The following is a 19327-nucleotide window of genomic DNA, read 5'->3' on the forward strand; positions in this document are numbered from 1 at the left end:
CTCTCCAAAGTTAAGAAACCGTACTCTAGGGATCCTGTACCCCTTCTCAGACTAAGAAAATCGAGAAGTGAGGGAAGGCTCTACCCTTCTTGAGGGAGAAATTGTTGCTGGTTTACTGTAGATGGAGTTACACGGAAACTACAACTCCCAGACATCCGTGCGGCAGTTCCAGAGCTTATTGGTCAGAGGGAAGGACCCTAACCAATAGACAGAGGGCATTGTAGGGCTTGCCAAGTTACCGCTCACCTATCAGAGGCCTGGGAGCCGATACTTCCGGTATTCGCTCAGGGCTCCAGATCCGCAGGACTCGGGAGTCTTATTTTCTGTGGGCAGTCAGGCCAAAGGTATTGTTGTGTCCGTTCCTGCCTAAGCCTAGCTGGTTTTGGGAGGCTGTGGGTGGGCGGAGAGGGAGATGGAGGGGCCAGTACTTGTTGGGGAGTGGGGAGGAGACCCAGGAGTGCAGAGAGGATGGGGAGAATGGGAGTAGGGAACTCGCGTGCGAAGGGCTAGCGGCTGAGGATGAGCGAGGGGTGGCTTTAAACGTTTGAATATATTCCATGTGACTCATTAGTGATACTTGTGGGAATATATCCTAAAGAAGCCATCGGAAATGAAGAACATGCTTTATGCATAAAGACCTTTATCACAGAGTTATTTATGATAAGATAAAGTTGGCACAACCAGGTGTCTCAACAGTGAGGAAAAATGCGACTTCACTAAATGCATACTAAGTGGCTTTTTAAAATAATTTGTAGGGGCGCTTTGGGTGGCCCAGTCGGTTAAGCTGTCCCACTTCGGCTGAGGTCATGATCTCACACTTCACAAGTTCGAGCCCCACGTGGGGCAGGCACTGTGCTGACACCTCAGAGCCTGGAGCCTGCTTCAGATTCTGTGTCTCCTTGTCTCCCTGCCCTTTCCCTGCTCTCACTCTGTCTCTCTCGTAAAAATAAATAAACATTTAAATAAATAAATAAATAATTTATAAATTTTAAGTAACATGGGAAAATGCTAATATATAATAAGTGAAAAAATCGTGATATGAAACTGTACAGTATGGTTGAAAAATTTTTAACCAAAACTACATAGAAAGAAAAAAAAGCCAGAGAGATGTAGTCATAATTTTTTCCCTTTGGATGAATGGTTTTTCGTGAATTTAGCTTTTTACCTTTCCTGTGTGTTAATTTTTTTTAAAAGTGTGAAGAACTTGAAATTATTTTATAGTCGAAACACAACAAACAGAAAAACAAGTTGGAGGTTATGTAGTTCTGTTTAAACCTACTGGAAATAGTCCAGTTTGCCTAAGCCCCTTGATTCTCACCATGAGTTGTCTTTAGAGATTAAAAACAAGAATTAAATGGTCATAGGCTGAGCAGCAGGTCCTGATTCTGACCATCTCTCCCCTGAACTAATAAAACAGTGGCTTTTCATTCCCTAAAACTCCCTGAAATCTTATAGTCTGAGGGTTGAGAGACTAACAAGTATACAGTTAGCTTCAGGCAGAATTTAAATATTTTTAAGGATACAAAATAATTGGGGGACACCTAAAGGCTATTTCAACCTTTGTCCTCTTGGCTCTCTGATCTTTCACAGCCGGACTGTCCACTGCTTTGGCTTTATCTACATTATGACAGTGACTCCCAAATCCTTAACCTCTGACTGCCTAAGGCACATTGCTACCTATAGACATCTTAGATGAGGCAGATCTAATACCAAATTTCTCACCCTTCCAATGTTTGAAGCACACTCTGCCTTCTGTATCTCTGATTAATGGTTCAACAGTTTCCTAAGCAAAAGTCTGCATGTTATCCTCAATTCCCCTTTCTTCCTCACCACTCATATCCTACCTGATGTCATTATTTATTCAATCTGCATTAGAGATATCTCTGGAAGGGTGCCTTCGTGGCTCAGTAGGTTGAGGATCAGACTCTTGATTTCGCCTCAGGTCGTGATCCCAGGATAGTGGGATCGAGCCCTGCATTGGGCTCCATGCCCAGCGTTGAGCCTGCTTGTGATTCTCTCTTTCCCTCTGCCCGTCTCCCACTTTCTCCCACTCTTGCTCTCTCTAAAAAAAGAAAAAGAAAAAAACAAAGAAAGAAAGATCTCTTGAATCAGGTACTCTTTCTCTTTGGAAGTAGCTACAAACTTGGCTTACTTTCTCATTGTGAGAAATTCAAACTATCTCATGACTCCTCATTAAACTTATCAGCCTGGGTGGCTCAGTCGGTTGGGTGTCCGACTTTGGCTCAAATCATGATCTCACAGCTCGTGGGTTCGAGCCCTGCATCAGGCTCTGTGCTGACAGCTCAGAGCCTGGAGCCTGCTTCGGATTCTGTGTCTCCTCTCTCTCTGCCCCTCCCCTGCTCATGCTCTGTGTGTGTGTGTCTCTCTCTCTCTCAAAAATAAATAAACATTTAAAAAAAAAAAAAAAACTTAGCCTTGTTCCTTGTCAGTCCATCCTGTGCTTTGTCATGTGAATGTGTGCTGGTTCCTCCAAATTCCTCAGCATGCCCTTTATGATCAGGGATAGAAGGTTGGAAAGGTATATCAATCATATCAATCTCAGATAATTTAAAGACTGAAATACCTTGCTAAGACATTTGAAAGAACTTTTTTATATATGTAGACTGTAGAGACAAAGTATTTGAGCAGAAGAACAAAATGCGCATAGCTGTGATTTTTTTTTTAATGTTTTATATATTTATTTTGCGAGAGGGAGAGAGAGAGAGAATCCCAAGCAGGCTCTGTGCTGCGAATGCAGAGCCCAGTGTGGAGCTCAATCCCACGAACCATGACATGACCTGAGCTGAGATCAGGAGTCAAGACGGTTAACCGACTGAGCCACCCAGGTGCCCCTGACCATAGCTGTGATTTTTTAAAAAGATGATTCTACCCAATCATATAAAGCATCCAGGCTCTGTGGGAAGGAAGAGGCTGGTGTCCAGAAGCCTTCTTGTTCTAGCCTACTAAAGAGGGAGAGGTGGTCAGGACCTAAACTAGCAATGGAGTACAAAGGATTGCAACAGATTTTTGTAATTTTTGTTAGGTTTTTGAGAAAAATGTGCCAAATTTCTTCTTGTTACCAAGGATGAAAATATTAAAATTAATTCTTCTAAAAATCTTAGTAACATTATCATGTTTGTTTTTCTCTTATTTACAAATCCTTATTCTGTGCTACCCCTGGCCATATACACCCTCAATGACATTAGACTGAATTGGGTAGCCTAAAACATATATAAATTGCCTTTGATATAATTGGCCCATTAGGAATTTTCTCTGCCTAGGAAAATGTATCATGCATTATTTATCAATAAAAGTCTTTTAAAAGTGCATGAGTAGATATTAGAGGAAAACATATATTATCTTATATAAGACCAGTGGGCTAGAGGTGGCAGTTTTCTTCATTAATAGTGACAAGGGACTTATTTTCCATTTAGCAAGCCACTACAGACCCACTTAATCTGACATCATGTGTAGAAGCATAGTAGACAATTCCTTCTTAGTAAAAGACTCTACAAACCAGGATAAGGCCAGCAAAGAGGCATGAGAAATAACTTGCAGATGAGTTAAAAGCAAATCACCAGGCAGTTTGGTAGAGAATACGTTTCTGTGGATGTAGATTCCAAAGACAACTTCTCAAGTTCTGTCTTTGACACATATTAGTAAAACAGGGTTGAAAAATGTCCACTGGGTTCAATGACATAGATGGCACTGGTGGCTTGGTGAAAGCTGTTTTAAAAAGGTGGTAATAGGGTCAATTTGGGGGGTTAAGAAGAGAGTGGTGAGGAGATGCCTGGCTGGCTCAGTCAGTGGAATGTGCTACTTTTGATCTTGGGGTTATGAGTTCAAGCCCCAGGTTGGGTATAGAGATTACTTAAAATCTTTGGGGTGCCTGGGTGGCTGTCAGTTAAGCATCTGACTCTTGGCTTCCACTGTTTGTGAGATCCAGCCTCGTGTTGGGCTCTGCTTGCTGACAGTGCAGAACCTGCTTGGGATTTCTCTCTCCCTCTCTCAAAACAAACAAACCAATGATGGGGCTCCTGGGTGGCTCAGTCAGTTAAGTGTCTGACTTCGGCTCAGGTCATGTTCTCACGGTTCGTGAGTTTGAGCCTTGCGTCAGGCTCTGTGCTGACAGCTCAGAGCCTGGAGCCTGCTTCAGATTCTGTATTTCCCTGTCTCTCTCTCTACCCCTCCCTTGCTGATGCTCTCTTTCTCTCTGTCTCAAAAGTAAATAAACACTAAAAAAAAAAAAAAAAAAAAAAAGCAATGAAAAACAAACAAAATAACAACAAAATCTTTAAAAAACTTTGAGTTAAACACAGTTCTTAAAGACTTTTTGGTTAATGAATGCTAGTTTAATGAACAATTTTACCAAGATAATTACAATTCATTTCTATCCCTGTGCTTTATATTTTTATTTAAATTTCACAAACTTCTGTTGGTCAAAAAGAATATAATGTTTTTTCATTAAGTTATTTAGCTAGTGTACTCTTTGTTAGTATTTATTTATAAATAATAATATTTTTAATATTTATTTGTTATAATCAATATAATAATATTGTTAATATTATTTATTATGCTACTCTGTTTCTCAATAAGTCAACTAGGTGAAAATTCTTGTTTTTTGTCCTAAAATTAATCTTTCACAGTCATTTATTGTTGCAACATTTTATTCTTGCAACCATTATTACACATACAAATATATATCAACTCACTGATAGAATTTTGAAATAGAATGTACCTGAAGGTACAGTTTTTGCCCTTTAAATAAAGAATGCTTATCATATTTGTCTATATTTGAAAGTAAATACTTATCATTTAGATAAATTAGAATATCCAATTTATTCTCATTACTGCCTTATTCTTATCTGACCTTATGTATCTTAAATATGTGTGGACACACACATTCAGGGATGCTAGAAAATGACATTAAAGCATTAGGCTGTTCAGTTTTCCAAAGGCTAAAATCCAAGCCAAATAGATTTTGGCTGAATACAAAGGCAAAGCCAGCTTTTGATGCACTTGAACTTGAAGCTCACTACTAAAGCCACAGTAAACCAGGTTCTGTATATAAGATGATGCAAGGAAAGATTTTCATACTGTGGCACTGATACAGACTCTACATTATAATAATCACTCGAGGGGCGCCTGCGTGGCTCAGTCGGTTAAGCGGCCGACTTCGGCTCAGCTCATGATCTCGCGGTCCGTGGGTTCGAGCCCCGCGTCGGGCTCTGTGCTGACAGCACAGAGCCTGGAGCCTGTTTCAGATTCTGTGTCTCCCTCTCTCTGACCCTCCCCTGTTCATGCTCTGTCTCTCCCTGTCTCAAAAATAAATAAAACGTTAAAAAAAAATTTATAATAATCACTCAAAATAAAGATGTTTTTTCCCCTGGAACTATCCTAGGAAGAAAATGTTTGATTGTTGTAAAATCTTGTGTTAATTTTATAAAATATAAAAATTATATAAATATATGATTTATTAACATTGTTTGATTATTTGTCATCATGATTTAAATGACAAGTATGAGTTAAGACCTGGAAACTTGTGCTAATATGTATATGTAAACTATGGCTAATATGTATGGTTGCTTAACCTTTTTTTTTGGTTTTTTGTTTTTTTTTTTTTTTTTTTACCATATAGGAAATGAGAAATACTATTATATGGCTGCATTAGGACTATATGGACCAGTAGGGGAGGGAAATATCTCTTAATATATATTCCCCCATTGTTTTGGTTGTTTTAAGAGGCTGGATTATTGGGGCACCTGGGTGACATAGTCACTCTTTTTTTTTTTTTTTTTTCAATTTGAGAGGGAGCATGAGTCAGTCTGACTCTTGATTTCGGCTCAGGTCATGATCCCAGGGTGGTCAGATAGAGCCTTTGTTGGGCTCCGAGTTGAGTGTGGAGCCTGTTTAAGATTCTCTCTCTCTCTCTCTCTCTCTCTCTCTCTCTCTTTCTGGCTCTCTCTCTCTCTCCTTCTGTCCCTCTCTCTGACTCGTGCTCTCTCTCAATTGAAAAAAAAAAAAGAGGAGGGATTATTTAACAGACTTAGAAAGCATGTCCAAATATAGTCCAAAGAGGTTTACTTACAGTATCATAAGAGCCTAAAGCAACAAAAATGTGATCACAACACAACCCCTGGCAATACTGTGACCCAATTAGAAACTCCTTTTATGATGTAATGGATACAGAGCATTCCATCTGAAAATACTTGACAGGCAAAGAAGTTAAGTTTTTAACTTAAGTCTCATTTTTACTCTCAAAGACCTTGTGCATTAGTTGTGAAATGTGCGGTAGTACATGAAAGAGTAACTGGTAATTGCAGATAATAAACTGAAGATGTCGCATGAGAGCTGTAGGCTGTAAGGCTATAGGAGTTAAGAGGAGGAAAGTATCAGATTTAGCAGGATGATTAAAGAAGACCCCTTGGAAGAGATAGTAATTAAGCTGGGCCATCAGTTCCCCTGTCATTGATGGAGTGTTTTGAACGGGCCGAGTATTGTAACTATGAAGATGACCAACTAGAAATAAGACTGGAGGGATAGGAGGTCCACGATGGGTAGGGGTTCGAATGCCCAACTGAGGAATTCAGACTTTATCCTATAGGACAGTGCTGCCCAGCAGAACTTTCTTCAGCGATGGAGATGTTCTGTTCTCCTCTGCCCAATGTGATAGCCACTAGCCACATGTGACTGTTGACCACTTGAAAAAGACTAGTGTGACTGAGGAACTGATTTTTTATTTTAATTAAATTTGCAAAGCACATATGGTTAGTAGCTACTATATTGAACAGTGCAGCTGTGGACAGTAGGTAGCATCTGCCATTTTTTTTTTTTTTAATGTTTATTTGGTGGGGGGAAGGGAGAGAATCCCAAGCAGGCTCCTTGCTCAGCACAGAGCCTGACACAGGGCTCGATTCCACAACCCTCAATTCCATGTGAGATCATGATCTGAGCTGAAAATCAAGAGTCAGACACTTAACTGACTGAGCCACCCAGGTGTCCCGAATTTTGTTTTTAACATCTGCCAATTTTTAAGCTGATAAATGATATACTTAAAAGGATATTTTAAGACTGGTTTTGCACAAGATGGACTAGAGAAAGAAAGAGGTAGGGAAACCAAGTAGGAGGCAATTATTACAGCCAAGTAGGTTTGCAGTAACAGCGATCTGATTCAGGATAGTGCTGGTGGGAATGATAAGAAGGACTGGATTCAGGAACAGTTCTAAGAATTAATAAGACTTGGTCACCAACTGAGAAGGCAGGAGAGTAGTCAAATGGAGTCCTGAGTTTTTAGCCTGAGTGAATATGAGAATGGCAATATCCATTAACAGAAATTGAGGAGCTGCTGTGGAGAGCAAAAAAGGCCTTTTTTTTTTCCCCTTTCATGCAGGTCCAGTTTGAAATGAATGTGGGCAGGGCTAATATCAGCCATAATGTGAAGCCTAACATATAATTGAATAGCATTGTAGCACAGCAGATCTGACAGTAATAAACAGAGGTAACAATTGAAAACACGAGAGTAGGTGACACTGGAAGGAAGGAAATGTGAGAACAGTGATAGGGACTGAGTACTAACTAAACTTGTGGACCCTATCCACATCTAGAAAAAAGTTGGGACACAAGCTGAATTCCCACCTATAGTGGAATCTTTGAGTACATTATAGCATACCTTGCAGCTACTAATGGGGCTGCTTAAAAGATTGAGGAAGATCTGTTTGTTACTGACTTGAAAAAGTACCCGTGATTTAAAATAAATTAGTGAATAGTATGTAACATATGAGATCCCTGTGGTTATTGTTGGTCCTTTTTTAAAAACCCCTTCCTAATTTGGGGGCAGCTGCCCTTTGTGTGAGTGTTGGTGGGAAAGCAGAACCCCCGTCCCTTATGACAGAAGCCTTTGTGGGGACCCCTCTTTCTCCCCATCCTGGCAGCTAGAGCAGGACTTGGAAGCTAGGCCAAGCCAGTGGGAAGTTTCCCCCTGGACCCCTATTCGGAATCTTAAGCAATTGTTATTAAGTGAAGGGGCAGTGAAGTTAGATTCTCAGCCACTGATGTGTTGAGAGAGTGGTAGCCATGGTTTATTCCGTCTAGCTAGCCTCACTTGGTTTCTGCTTGTTTTTCTGATCCTGGTTCTTGAGATTTTTTTTTTTTTACTTAGCCAGAGTGGATTCTGTTGTTAGTACCCAGGAACTGTGACTTAAACCCCCTTTTTTTGTTTAAAAGAAAAAAAAAAACTTAGCACATATAAAATTCTTTTTTTTTTTTTGGATAAGTTTCTTTAATGGTTTCAGAGGCTACACACCAAATTGTTAACAGTGCTTTTATCAAGGACTTGAGTTTGGGGAGGGGAGGTGTTGGCATGGGGTAGGAGGAAACATTTCATTTTATTGTAGAAACTTCTGGTTTGTCTCAATTTCATTGCAGTGAACATGTACTTCTTTAGTAATTTAAATTCCTTAAAAAAAAAAAAAAACCTTAAGAATGAAAAAAATTGAAGATAATATTTCCCTAACCTACTTTGTATTCTTGCAAAAGATTGTTGCAAGGAGCAAATGTGATAGGGAATGTGAAAATGGTCTGAAAATTATTAAGTGCTATTTGAATATGGTGAAGTAGAAATAGCAACAGTGACTCTTTGTCATTTCGCTGAGGAGGTAAAAGCCATTTTGAAGGGAGTTGAGGAAATAAGTGCTAATAAAGTCAGAGATGTGAATATCAGTTAATGCTTGACTTGGCAGTGAAAGAAGACTAGAAATTAGATGGTGAAAGAGGTTTTTCTCAATATTTTAATTTGAGAAATTTTTAACTTAAAAGTTGAAAGTACCAGGAATATCAATATAGCCTCAATCTAGATTCAGGATTTATTAACATTTTGCTACATCTGTTTTATCTCTCTGTGTTTCTATATAAAATGTGTAGGGTTTGGTGTTTCTGATTTAAAAAAAAAAATTTTTTTTACATTTATTTATTTTTGAGAAACAGAGTGAGACAAAACGTGCGTGGGGGAGGGGCAGAGAGAGAAGGAGACACAGAATCTGAAGCAGGCCCCAGGCTCCGAGCAAGGGGTCAGCACAGAGCCTGATGAGGGGCTCGAACCCACGAACTGTGAGATCATGACCTGAGCCGAAGTCGGACACTCAACTGACTGAGCCACCCAGGTGCCCCTGGTGTTTCTGGATTTAGCTAAGCCATTTGAAAGCAAATTGTAGGCATCATGCCACTTTACCCCAAATACTCCAACATCATATTTTAACAGCAAGGACATTCCCTACATGACCATAATACCGTGTTCACACTTAAGATTAAGAACTCTAAGGCTCCTGGGTGGCTCATTTGGTTAAGCATCTGACTCTTGATTTCAGCTCAGGTCATGATCTCATGGTTCATGGGTTAGAGCCCCACATGGGGCTCTGTGCTGACAGAGCAGAGCCTGCTTGGGATTCTCTGTCTCCTCTCTCTCTGCTCCTCCCCCGCTTGCACACACTCTCTCAAAATAAATAATAAACGTTTTTTTAAAAAGAAAACAACTCCACAATATCTCCTAATATCTATTGCATATTCAAATTTCTCCAATTCTAAAAATATCCTTTTTTAATAGAAAATTTTATTTACGGGGCACCTGGGTGGCTCAGTCGGTTAAGCATCTGACTTCTATTTGGGTCATGATCTCGAGGTTCCTGGGTTTGAGCCCCACATCTGGCTCTGTGCTGACAGCTCAGAGCCTGGAGCCTGCTTTGGATTCTGTGTCTCCCTCTTTCTCTGCCCCTCCCCCACTTGCACTCTGTCTCTGTCTCTCTCTCTCTCTCAAAAATAAACAAACATTAAAAAGAAAGTTTTATTTCCTCAATTCAAGAGCTGATCAAAGTTTATATGTTACATTTGCTTGTTATGGCTCAGTCATGTCTTTTAATCTGTCACATGCCTTTGACCTTTTATCCCCTTGAAATACTGACCTGTGAAAGGCCTAAGCCAATTGTCTTATAAAATGTCCTACATTTTGGATTTGTCTGATTATAGTCTCATGGTAAAACTTTCCTTCTTAATGATTTCAGATACCCTTTATCAAAGAGGATGGAGTTGGGAAAAGGAAGACTTCTCAGGACTGGGCTGAATGCATTGTATCAGGCAGTACATCCAGTTCATGGCCTTGTCTGGACTAATGGGAACCAGGTAGTCCTGACTGATTTACAGCTTCACAGTGGAGAGGCCAGGTTTGGGGACTCAGAGGTCATTGGACAGTTTGAACATGTGTATGGAGTGTCTTGGGCCCCCCCTGGCACAGCTGACATGCCTGCTCTGCTCGCTGTGCAGCACAAGAAGCGTGTCATTGTGTGGCAGCTATGTCCCAGCAGTACGGGGACGAACAAATGGCTGATGTCTCAGACCTGTGAGATTAGAGAATCACTCCCTGTCCTTCCCCAGGGCTGTGTGTGGCATCCAGAAAGTGCTGTCCTGGCTGTGTTGACTGCGCAGCGTGTCTCCGTTTTCCACAGTGTTCACTGCGACAGTTCCCGGGTGAACGTGGACATTGACACCCAGGGCCTCATTCACTGTGCGTCTTGGACCCAGGATGGCCAGAGGCTGGTGGTGGCAGTTGGCAGCAGCCTGCATTCCTACATTTGGGACAGTACTCAGAAGACTCTTCGCAGGTGCTCCTTCCACCCAGTGTTTGATGTGGACAGCTCTGTGCGCTCCATCAGAGCCACCGTGGACTCACAGGTCGCTGTAGCCACTGAGCTCCCACTAGATAAGATCTGTGGCTTAAATGCATCTGAAATCTTTGATGTTCCACCTAGCAGTGAAGACCCTTGTCTGTGTACTTTCCCGGTTATTGATGAAGTACCCACCGGGGGAAAGGGGGTAGTTGCTTCTAAAACAAGTGTTGAAACATCAGTTTCTCCCATTTCTTCCTTTTCAGATCCTCTGGATCTAACTCATATGCATTTCAATACGTCAAAGTCTGAGGGTGGTTCTCTTATTTGTCTAAGAAAAAAAGACTACTTGACAGGAACTGGCATGGATTCTTCACATCTGGTCCTTGTGACCTTTGAGAAGGAGGTTACGCAGACCAGAAAAGTCACCATTCCAGGCATTCTGGTTCCTGATCTAATAACATTTGATCTTAAAGCTCAGGTGGTAGCAGTGGCTTCTAATACTTCCAATATAATTTTTATCTATTCTGTCATCCCATCGTTTCTGCCAAACATCCAGCAGATTCAACTTGAGAAAAGTGAAAGACCAAAAGGTATGTGTTTCTTGACAGAGAAGTTATTATTAATTTTGGTTGGAGGACAAAAATCCACTGATTCAGCATTTCTTCCTTCTTCAAAGACTGATCAGTATATCATTCGTTTGATTGTTAGAGAAGTAACATTGGAAAAAGAATTGCCAGTAACATCGAGTGAAAACCAGAGTGGATACTCTACTTTCAGTACTCCATTAAGTAAAATAGACAGAAAAAAGCTACTTGAAAGTCTTTCCCCAGATTTGTGTCACCAAAACAGAGGGCTCTTCACATCTGACAGCCATAGTCAATGCGAAAGGCCTGGAAGAACCCTTATTGAAGAAATCAGGAGCCCTCCAAGCAGTATCTGTGATGGCTCCATAGCTCTCAGAACTCTAGATGCTGAGCCCGTTAACCGCTCAGTAACACCGCCCAGGTCCAGCAGCACACCAGACCACACCAGCACTCCGGAACTTCCTAATTTGCCTCAAAGCAAGAACTCACAGAAGGAAAAGGAAACTTACCGACTGTCTAAGGAAATGGAAATTTTGTCTAGGACCCTGACTGAAGTGCAGCGATGTCTTTCTGAACTCACAGACACTCTGCATAATGGGAAGAAGTCCTCTCCTGTGTATCCATTGTCTCGGGATCTGCCTTACGTGCGCATCACTTACCAGGTAACTTCTCCTTTGAGGAGCTACCACTATACAGAAAAGCTCCTGCAGCCAGTGGGTACTGCAAGAAAAATCCAGTGATGAGGAAGATGGTGCTCTAGCCGAACTTCACTGAACTGGGCATGTTATGTCACAGGCAAGTTGTAATACCTTTCTGGGTTGGTTGGCTGCCAGCCAGACGGGCACACATACCAGTGTATAGTGTGATCGTATCACATGCATGGTGTAAAATATGAATGACGGTACTCATTCTGGCAATTTCTATTTAGGAAAAAAAAAAAAAGAGTTTTCCTTATTGTGCCATCTTATCATGGGAGACTTTTCCTTATGCGTTGCAGAGAGAAAGTTAGGTCCATTTTAAAACAAATGTAATGCATATGCAAACATTACACGAATGGGATTATAGCTTACCTGTTTTTATCACGAACACTTTCTTTCTCCATTGAACTTGGCCCTGCCCCCTGCCATAATTCACTTTATGGCAGCTTACTGTGGCTCCCTCCATATTTTAGTTCATTAACTCATATAATAGTACACACTTCTTTGTATCTATAGGCCTATAGATGCGGGGCTGATGGTTTGTCATTGTTTTACAAAAATGGAGTCGTAAGTTGCGCTCTTCATGCTGAGAGGACGCTGCTTATTGAGGTGGTCCATTGTTGATAGACGTTCACGTTGCCTTTACTTCTTCACTTCTTCAGTCACTCCAAGCAGGGCTCTCATAGTACTCTTTTATGTATCTATTTGTATTCCTACTTTTATTTCTGTTGGGTTGGTTCCCAGAAGTAGAAGCGCAAATTTGAAAAGTACATATACATTTCTACTTTTAATACGGTTGCCAGATTGCCTTTCAGAGATTTTTTACTAAATGTATCATCATATGCCCACTCTCAACCTATGAGACTTCCTGTTCCTCACATCCTTACCAATCTGATAAGTGTGAAGTGCTTTTTACTTTCATTCATTTGTATTTCCTTTACTGTTAGTGAACTTGAGTATGTCTTTCATGGTTTTTGGCCCGCTGAGTATGAACTGCCTATTGTTCATTTTTTTTTTCCTATTGAGTTATCAGTTTATAAGAGTTTTTTGCTTATTATAGAAATTAACATACATGCAATAGTCTAGATTTGGTTACATTGTTTTATTATATTAGTTTTTACATTTAAATTTTTAATCTCTCATTACATTTTGGTGTGTGGTCCACTTTTATTTTCTGAGAGATAACCAGTTGTGCTAGGAGCTTTATTAAAAATCTATCTTTCGATGGGGCGCCTGGGTTGCTCAGTCAATTGAGCAGCCAACTCTTGCTTTCAGCTCAGGTCATGACCTTGTGGTTCATGAATTCAAGCCCCACGTAAGGCTCTGCACTGACAGCACAGAGCCTGCTTGAGATTCTCTCCCTTTCTCTCTGTCCCTACCCCACTTGTGCGTGTTCTCTCTCACGCTCTCTCTGTCAAAGATAAATAAATAAACATTAAAAAAAAAATACATCTTTCAGGGGCCTGGCTGACTCAGTAGGTGGAGTATGCAACTCTTGATCTCAGGGTCCTGAGTTCAAGCCCCACGTTGGCATAGAGCTTAATTTAAAAAAGAATCCATCTTTAATCCCACTGAACTTGATCTAACACATTTGTCATATATAAACTTATATGTACTGGGATCTAATTCTGAATTCTCCATATTGTAACTACTATAATGCTGATCTCTTTATCTAGAACTTTACCAATGTCACACTGATTTGATTGTGGACTTTTATATCTTCATTTTAAAAGATATTTGCAGAAAGTTGGTATCGAAATCATTGATAAGTAATATGTAAGTTATTATCTAATAGTCAAGAGAGGTCTTTTAATTAGTTTTTTTTATTTTTTTTTTTAATGTTTATTTATTTTTGAGAGAGAGAGAGAGCACGAGTGGTGGGAGAGGTACAGAGAGAGAGGGAGACGCAGAATTCGAAGCAGGCTCCAGGCTCTGAGCTGTCAGCACAGAGACCGACATGGGGTTCGAACTCATGAACTATGAGATCATGACCTGAGCCAAAGTCTGATGCTCAACTGACTGAGCCACTAAGGCGCCCCTTAATTAGTTTTTTCTTAAAACTACTACTCTTGGACCAACTCAAAGGTATAGGTTTGTTTTTTGTTTATTTATTTTTAATGTTTATTTTGAGGGGGAGGGGGTAAGGAGAGAATTCTAAGCAGTCTCTGTGCTGTCAAGCTGAGTGGGCTTGATCTTATGACCATGAGATCATGACTGGAGCCAAGACCAAGAGTCAGACAGGTAACTGACTGAGCCATCCAGGCACCCCAGGATGTAGGTTTTTAAAAGAACCAAAGAATAGTTTAAAATAATTAAAATTTTTTATTATGAAAAATTGTAAACATAAAGAAAGACTAAATAACGAAATCTTTTATACCTATCATCTGGATTTAACTCTTGTTAATATTTTGCCATAATGGCTTCATTTTTCTTTTAATTTTTCTTTTAAATCTTTATTTATTTTTGAGAGAGAGACAGCAGGCTCCAGGCTCTGAGCTGTCAGCACAGAGCCTGACTCGGGGCTCAAACTCATGATCCGTGAGATAGTGACCTGAGCCAAAGTCAGCCACCCAACCAGCTGAGCCACCCAGGCACCCCTATTGCTTCATTTTTTTTTTAACAATTTCCTAAAATACTTTAAGTAGGGATGTCATGGTATTTAAGCCATAAATATTTTGGGATCGAATCTTTTTGTTATGTTAAACAATGTAGCCAAAATCTCCTTATTTACAACTGGTTTAGTTAGAGTAATAGTAAATAGGATTTAAAAAAAAACTACTTACACATTCTAGTTTTAAGAAATGTTAACTTTGTTGCTTCTGCAATCAGTTTAACAACTTTTATTTTTATATCTGAAGAAATCTCATTATGTAGGTCCTGTTGTTGAAAAAAGAGCTGTGCTTCTCTGCAATGGCAAACTAAGGCTCAGTACAGTTCAGCAGACTTTTGGCCTCTCTCTTATTGAAATGCTCCATGGTAGGTAAAATTCAGAAATTGACTCTACCCCACACCCCCTCCCTCTACCATTTTTTGTTTTGTAACTTTGTAATTTTCATTGATAACAAACCATTCAGTGGTTCACTAGATAATTAGGTATTGTTAATTGTCTACTATATACCCAAGGCTATAGAAAATATGGGTTCTGCCCTTAAGGAACTTACATATATATTCTAGCTGGAAGACCTAAATGTACACAGGAAAAAACTAGAAAAGAGTTATAAAGCAATGTATAACAGCTGCAAAGAAATGACATAAAAACCTCATATATACCTGTTACACTACACATAAAGGTCATAGCAGCATTTCTTAAAGGAGGTGTCATTTCAATAGGCAGCAAACATGTGGATGTGAAGGCCATTCCCAAATGCCAGAGGACTGAGTCATACCCGTATCATCAGGTGCACAGGATGGTTTTTTTATGCCTCATTCTTTTAATGGAAGCCACCACCACATTGAACATGGAATTTGTTTCATTTTTTTCTCCCCCTTAATATGTCAGCATCAGCTTTTTCCTGTTTTGACACATGCATCTGTGATATGACATCATAATTGTCATTTGTCCTGGGTGGGGTTAATATTCCATTCTGGGTGTACCATATTGTACTTTGCCATATTTTCTTTGGCATTTAAGTGGTTTCCAATTTTCAGCATCATCAATAGCACTAATAAAGACCTCTCTGCGTATTTTACATGTTGTTTTTGGAAAGTATAGATTTTTAGAAGTGAAATTTTCAGAAGTGAGGCACAGTACATCTGAAAGAACCAGAGAAGGTCACAGGCTTGTGTTATGCTACTGGCCCTAGGTTACCCCAGAACAAACCATTCAGGATTATCTGGACCATTCCAGTCTATCTGCAGTCGGCTCAGCCTCCTTAGCTGTCTAGAGGTTGGTATGAACCTAAAGAATAAAGCTTCCTCCAGAGAGTAACTGTTCCCACCTTCACATAGTTTCTGGAGAAATTGCTTACGAGCGTGTAGATAGGGACACTCCACACACAACCCCTAACAACGTGTGCACTACATACACACTCATATGCATAGCACGAAGTGATAAATGCCTAGCCTGGGTAAAAGTGGATGTCCTCTAGCTATGCCCAAGTCATCAATGACCTCACCCTAAGTAGGAGTCAGTCCTTCCAGCTTCCCATTCCCATCCGTGTGATGATCAGGTTCAATATTACCAACTACTGGATTCTTACTCTCAAAAAAGTATTTGTCTTATTTTTCTTTAAAGAATAAGATGAGATATTCTAAATTACATATGTGTTTATTTCACTTTGCAGACTCACACTGGATCCTTCTCTGTGCTGATAGCGAAGGCTTCATCCCGTTAACTTTCACAGCCACTCAGGAAATAACCATAAGAGATGGCAGCTCAAATGTCTTCAGAGACTCTGCCTCAGAGTCTTAATCCTGGTCCTTCTCTCGAAGTCTATAGAGAGCTTAGCGTCCAAAGTGTAGATGCCACCAGCTGTCCCACCCATTTAGGCAGTATGGCCTGATACCTTTTTTTTTTTTTTTTTTTTTTTTGAGAGAGAGAGAGAATCCCAAGCAGGCTCTGCTGCTGTCAGCCCACAGCCCGACACAGGGCCCAAACCCACAAACCGTGAGATCATGACCTGAGCCGAAGTCAAGAGTCGGGCTTTCAACCAACAGAGCCACCCTGGTGCCCTGGCCTGATACTTGTTTGCAGAGTTATTTGCTGCATAGCTTTTCAGATGAGGCCATTACAGACAAGATCTGTCTTCTACCATGGACTCGTCTCAGCTGGGATTTGCATTGTCGCTCAGAAGTGAAGCACATGCCATGGTTGGCTTGGCCACTTGCCCCCCATTTCCCCCAGGCTGAGGCTCACTGCTCTGTAGCAGAGCTCAGTCTTTGTTAGATGGCTCAAAAAGTGGTTGTTTATGTATTCATGACCGTGTGGTTTTGTCTAAGGGCAGAATTCCCAGAACAAAACAATATTATGGTGCCATATGGATTGTGTTTTATGGTTTCTCTGAGGCTTTCTGTCCCTTGCCCAAAACCGTTAAAGCTGTCTTAGAAGCACTTAAAAGGTACTTCGGCATTGTTATAGATCATTTCCTTGGCTGATGAGAGCAAGAGGTACCAGAGAACATATGCTCCAGCATGTCCTGTTTACCCCAAACCAGCAGGAATCAGCAGAGCTCAAAAGAAGACCAAAAAAATCAACTGACTTCTGTGCCCAGCCCTACCTAGAACAGGAAGTCGTTCTGATGTTGGCTGGACCTGCCAGGATTTAAACCTAACTCTCTTGCTTCCTTAAAAAATTCTGGCTAACTATGGTCTAGATACTCCTAAAAACTAGTCCTAGCAGATTTCAAATGAAATTTCAAATGCTGTGATCCCTCTGGACCCCACCTGAGCGTGTGCGTGTGTCAATAGTGCAATGCCTAGCACAGAGGTCAGAGGCGTGATTCTATGCTGTCGCTCCTCCTGATTTTCTCCCTGAAATGCTTCACCCCCCATCCCCCAGTTTGGGGATCATAAAAATGTCCTGTTTTTCTCCCAGTACACTCCCTTAGTTACATTGTCACTTTAATTTTGATGTTTTTCTTTTCCCTCCATTCAGGTCTTAGAGACCAGCACGGAGTCTGTGAGAGAAAGTAGTTCAGAAAATTGGAAATTTCACTGAATCTAAGGTGGGTAGAAGTACGAGCTTATTATAATTACGGGCTCAAGTGCCACCTTAGTAAAGTGGAAAGAGCCCTGATTGCAACTTCAGATAGACACATCACCTCTCACGCAGAATCATAAATTTCAGTGACGGCGGCACAACAGATTGATGGCTGTGTGGCTAGTCAGGGCACATCTGCAGATAAATTGTTTCAGCCATAGAGGTTCCATTAGCACATATGCATCTTTCTCCCCACTTTCCTTTAAAATTGTCTGGAAAGAAAGATTTTGTGCCCTTGGGGACTTCTGTCTGTCTGTTACCCTTTATGAAGATGGAGCTGGGATAAGAAAGAAGCGAGGGCCCATTTTGTGGTTCAAATGCATTAGGCAGCTGCTGGGATAATGGAAGCGGAGGCTGCTGGTCTGTAATCAGTAGCCTGAGAGCAGTGGCTGAGGACAGTCTGAGGCCTGGCTGCATTTGCAGAGGAAGTGTCTGCATGGGATGAAAGTACACTATTATGAAGCCTGCAGAGGGGGCCTGGGGACCCTGTAGTAAGATCAATGTGGGTGCCTCAAAGTATATGTTATGTTCACCATTTCCCTGGTCAGAGTCCTGTAAATGAGTCAATAAAATCACTAATGGTTGATGAGACTGTTGTGAATGTTTTGATGGTATTTTCTTTGTGATTATTGCCAGTATAAAGAAAAGTTCTTGATTTTTTGTTTGTGGATGTTGTCTCTGTATTTCTTCTGGCGGACAGTCTGGCATATAAATTATTTATTTCTTTATCGCAAATCTGATTCCATGACAACTCTCCTACGAAAGACATCTCCTTGGCCTCTGCTATTATTATAGTCATTGGAACAATAGAAGATAATCCAGTACTTGCTGGCTTTAGAAACAGGGAGAGAAGAGTTGTCATCTTTTAACTATTGTTCAATGTCATGTTGAGAATATTTTGCATAAGGAAAGGCATTCTTTACAAATCTTCGTGCCCAGTTTTTTCTGAATTTTGTACAGGTATTTATTATTTGATACACGCAATAGATGTGAAGTATAGGAAGGCTTAATAATAAAATGAACCACCCATCACCTAATGTAAGAACCAGAACATTACTAGAAACCATTCTGGGTCCTTCTCTGTAGAGACAGTTCCACCCCAGAGGCAACTAATGTCTTGATTGTTGTAATTATCATTTCCTCATTCCTTGTCTTTTTCACCACAACCACATGTACACATTGCCCTAAACAATAGTCTGTATTTCCCCTTGTTTTGGAGCTTTATACAACGGCATTATATTGCATATAGTCTTCTGCAACTTTCACATTTATTTCTTTAATCAACATCCTGTTGGGTACTTGAGGGGAATCCTCTTTCTCTCTGTGTAGCTTCCTCCTCTAAATACTCTGTCCTGCAAACTCTAGCCACTTTGGTCTCCCCAAACTCACCTTCTCAGCTCAGAGTCCTCTGGGCTCCAAATGGTGCTCTACACGGTCATCTGGGAACCCTCAAGGCAATCCCTAAGATCGCCTCATTTGTTTCCCATCTCTCAGAGATTCCTCCTTCATTGCCTCATGCCCAGTGTCTTGAAAACTTATTTCATATATGCAGACCAGTCGTTTTTAATCGCTTCAACTGAGGGGCTGGATCTGGTCTTTACTACTCCATCATGGCCAAGAGCAAGTCTTTCCACATCTTGTTCATTTATTTCTAGGTACTTTATATTTTTTGCTGCTACTGTTTAAAAATTA

At 40.6% G+C, this 19327-nt stretch overlaps 1 protein-coding gene across 1 annotated transcript; it reads left to right on the forward strand.

Moving 5' to 3' along the window:
• Positions 1-254: 254 nt before the first annotated feature.
• Positions 255-18221, forward strand: WDCP (WD repeat and coiled coil containing). The gene is made up of 4 exons (XM_049652470.1): positions 255-344; positions 10053-11901; positions 14796-14913; positions 16221-18221. Exons 2-4 carry the CDS (start codon positions 10072-10074, stop codon positions 16346-16348), a joined length of 2076 nt encoding a protein of 691 aa, XP_049508427.1. The 5' UTR covers positions 255-344; positions 10053-10071; the 3' UTR covers positions 16349-18221.
• Positions 18222-19327: the final 1106 nt, after the last annotated feature.

Source organism: Panthera uncia, assembly GCF_023721935.1.
Source record: "Panthera uncia isolate 11264 chromosome A3 unlocalized genomic scaffold, Puncia_PCG_1.0 HiC_scaffold_12, whole genome shotgun sequence".
Lineage (NCBI taxonomy): Eukaryota > Metazoa > Chordata > Mammalia > Carnivora > Felidae > Panthera > Panthera uncia.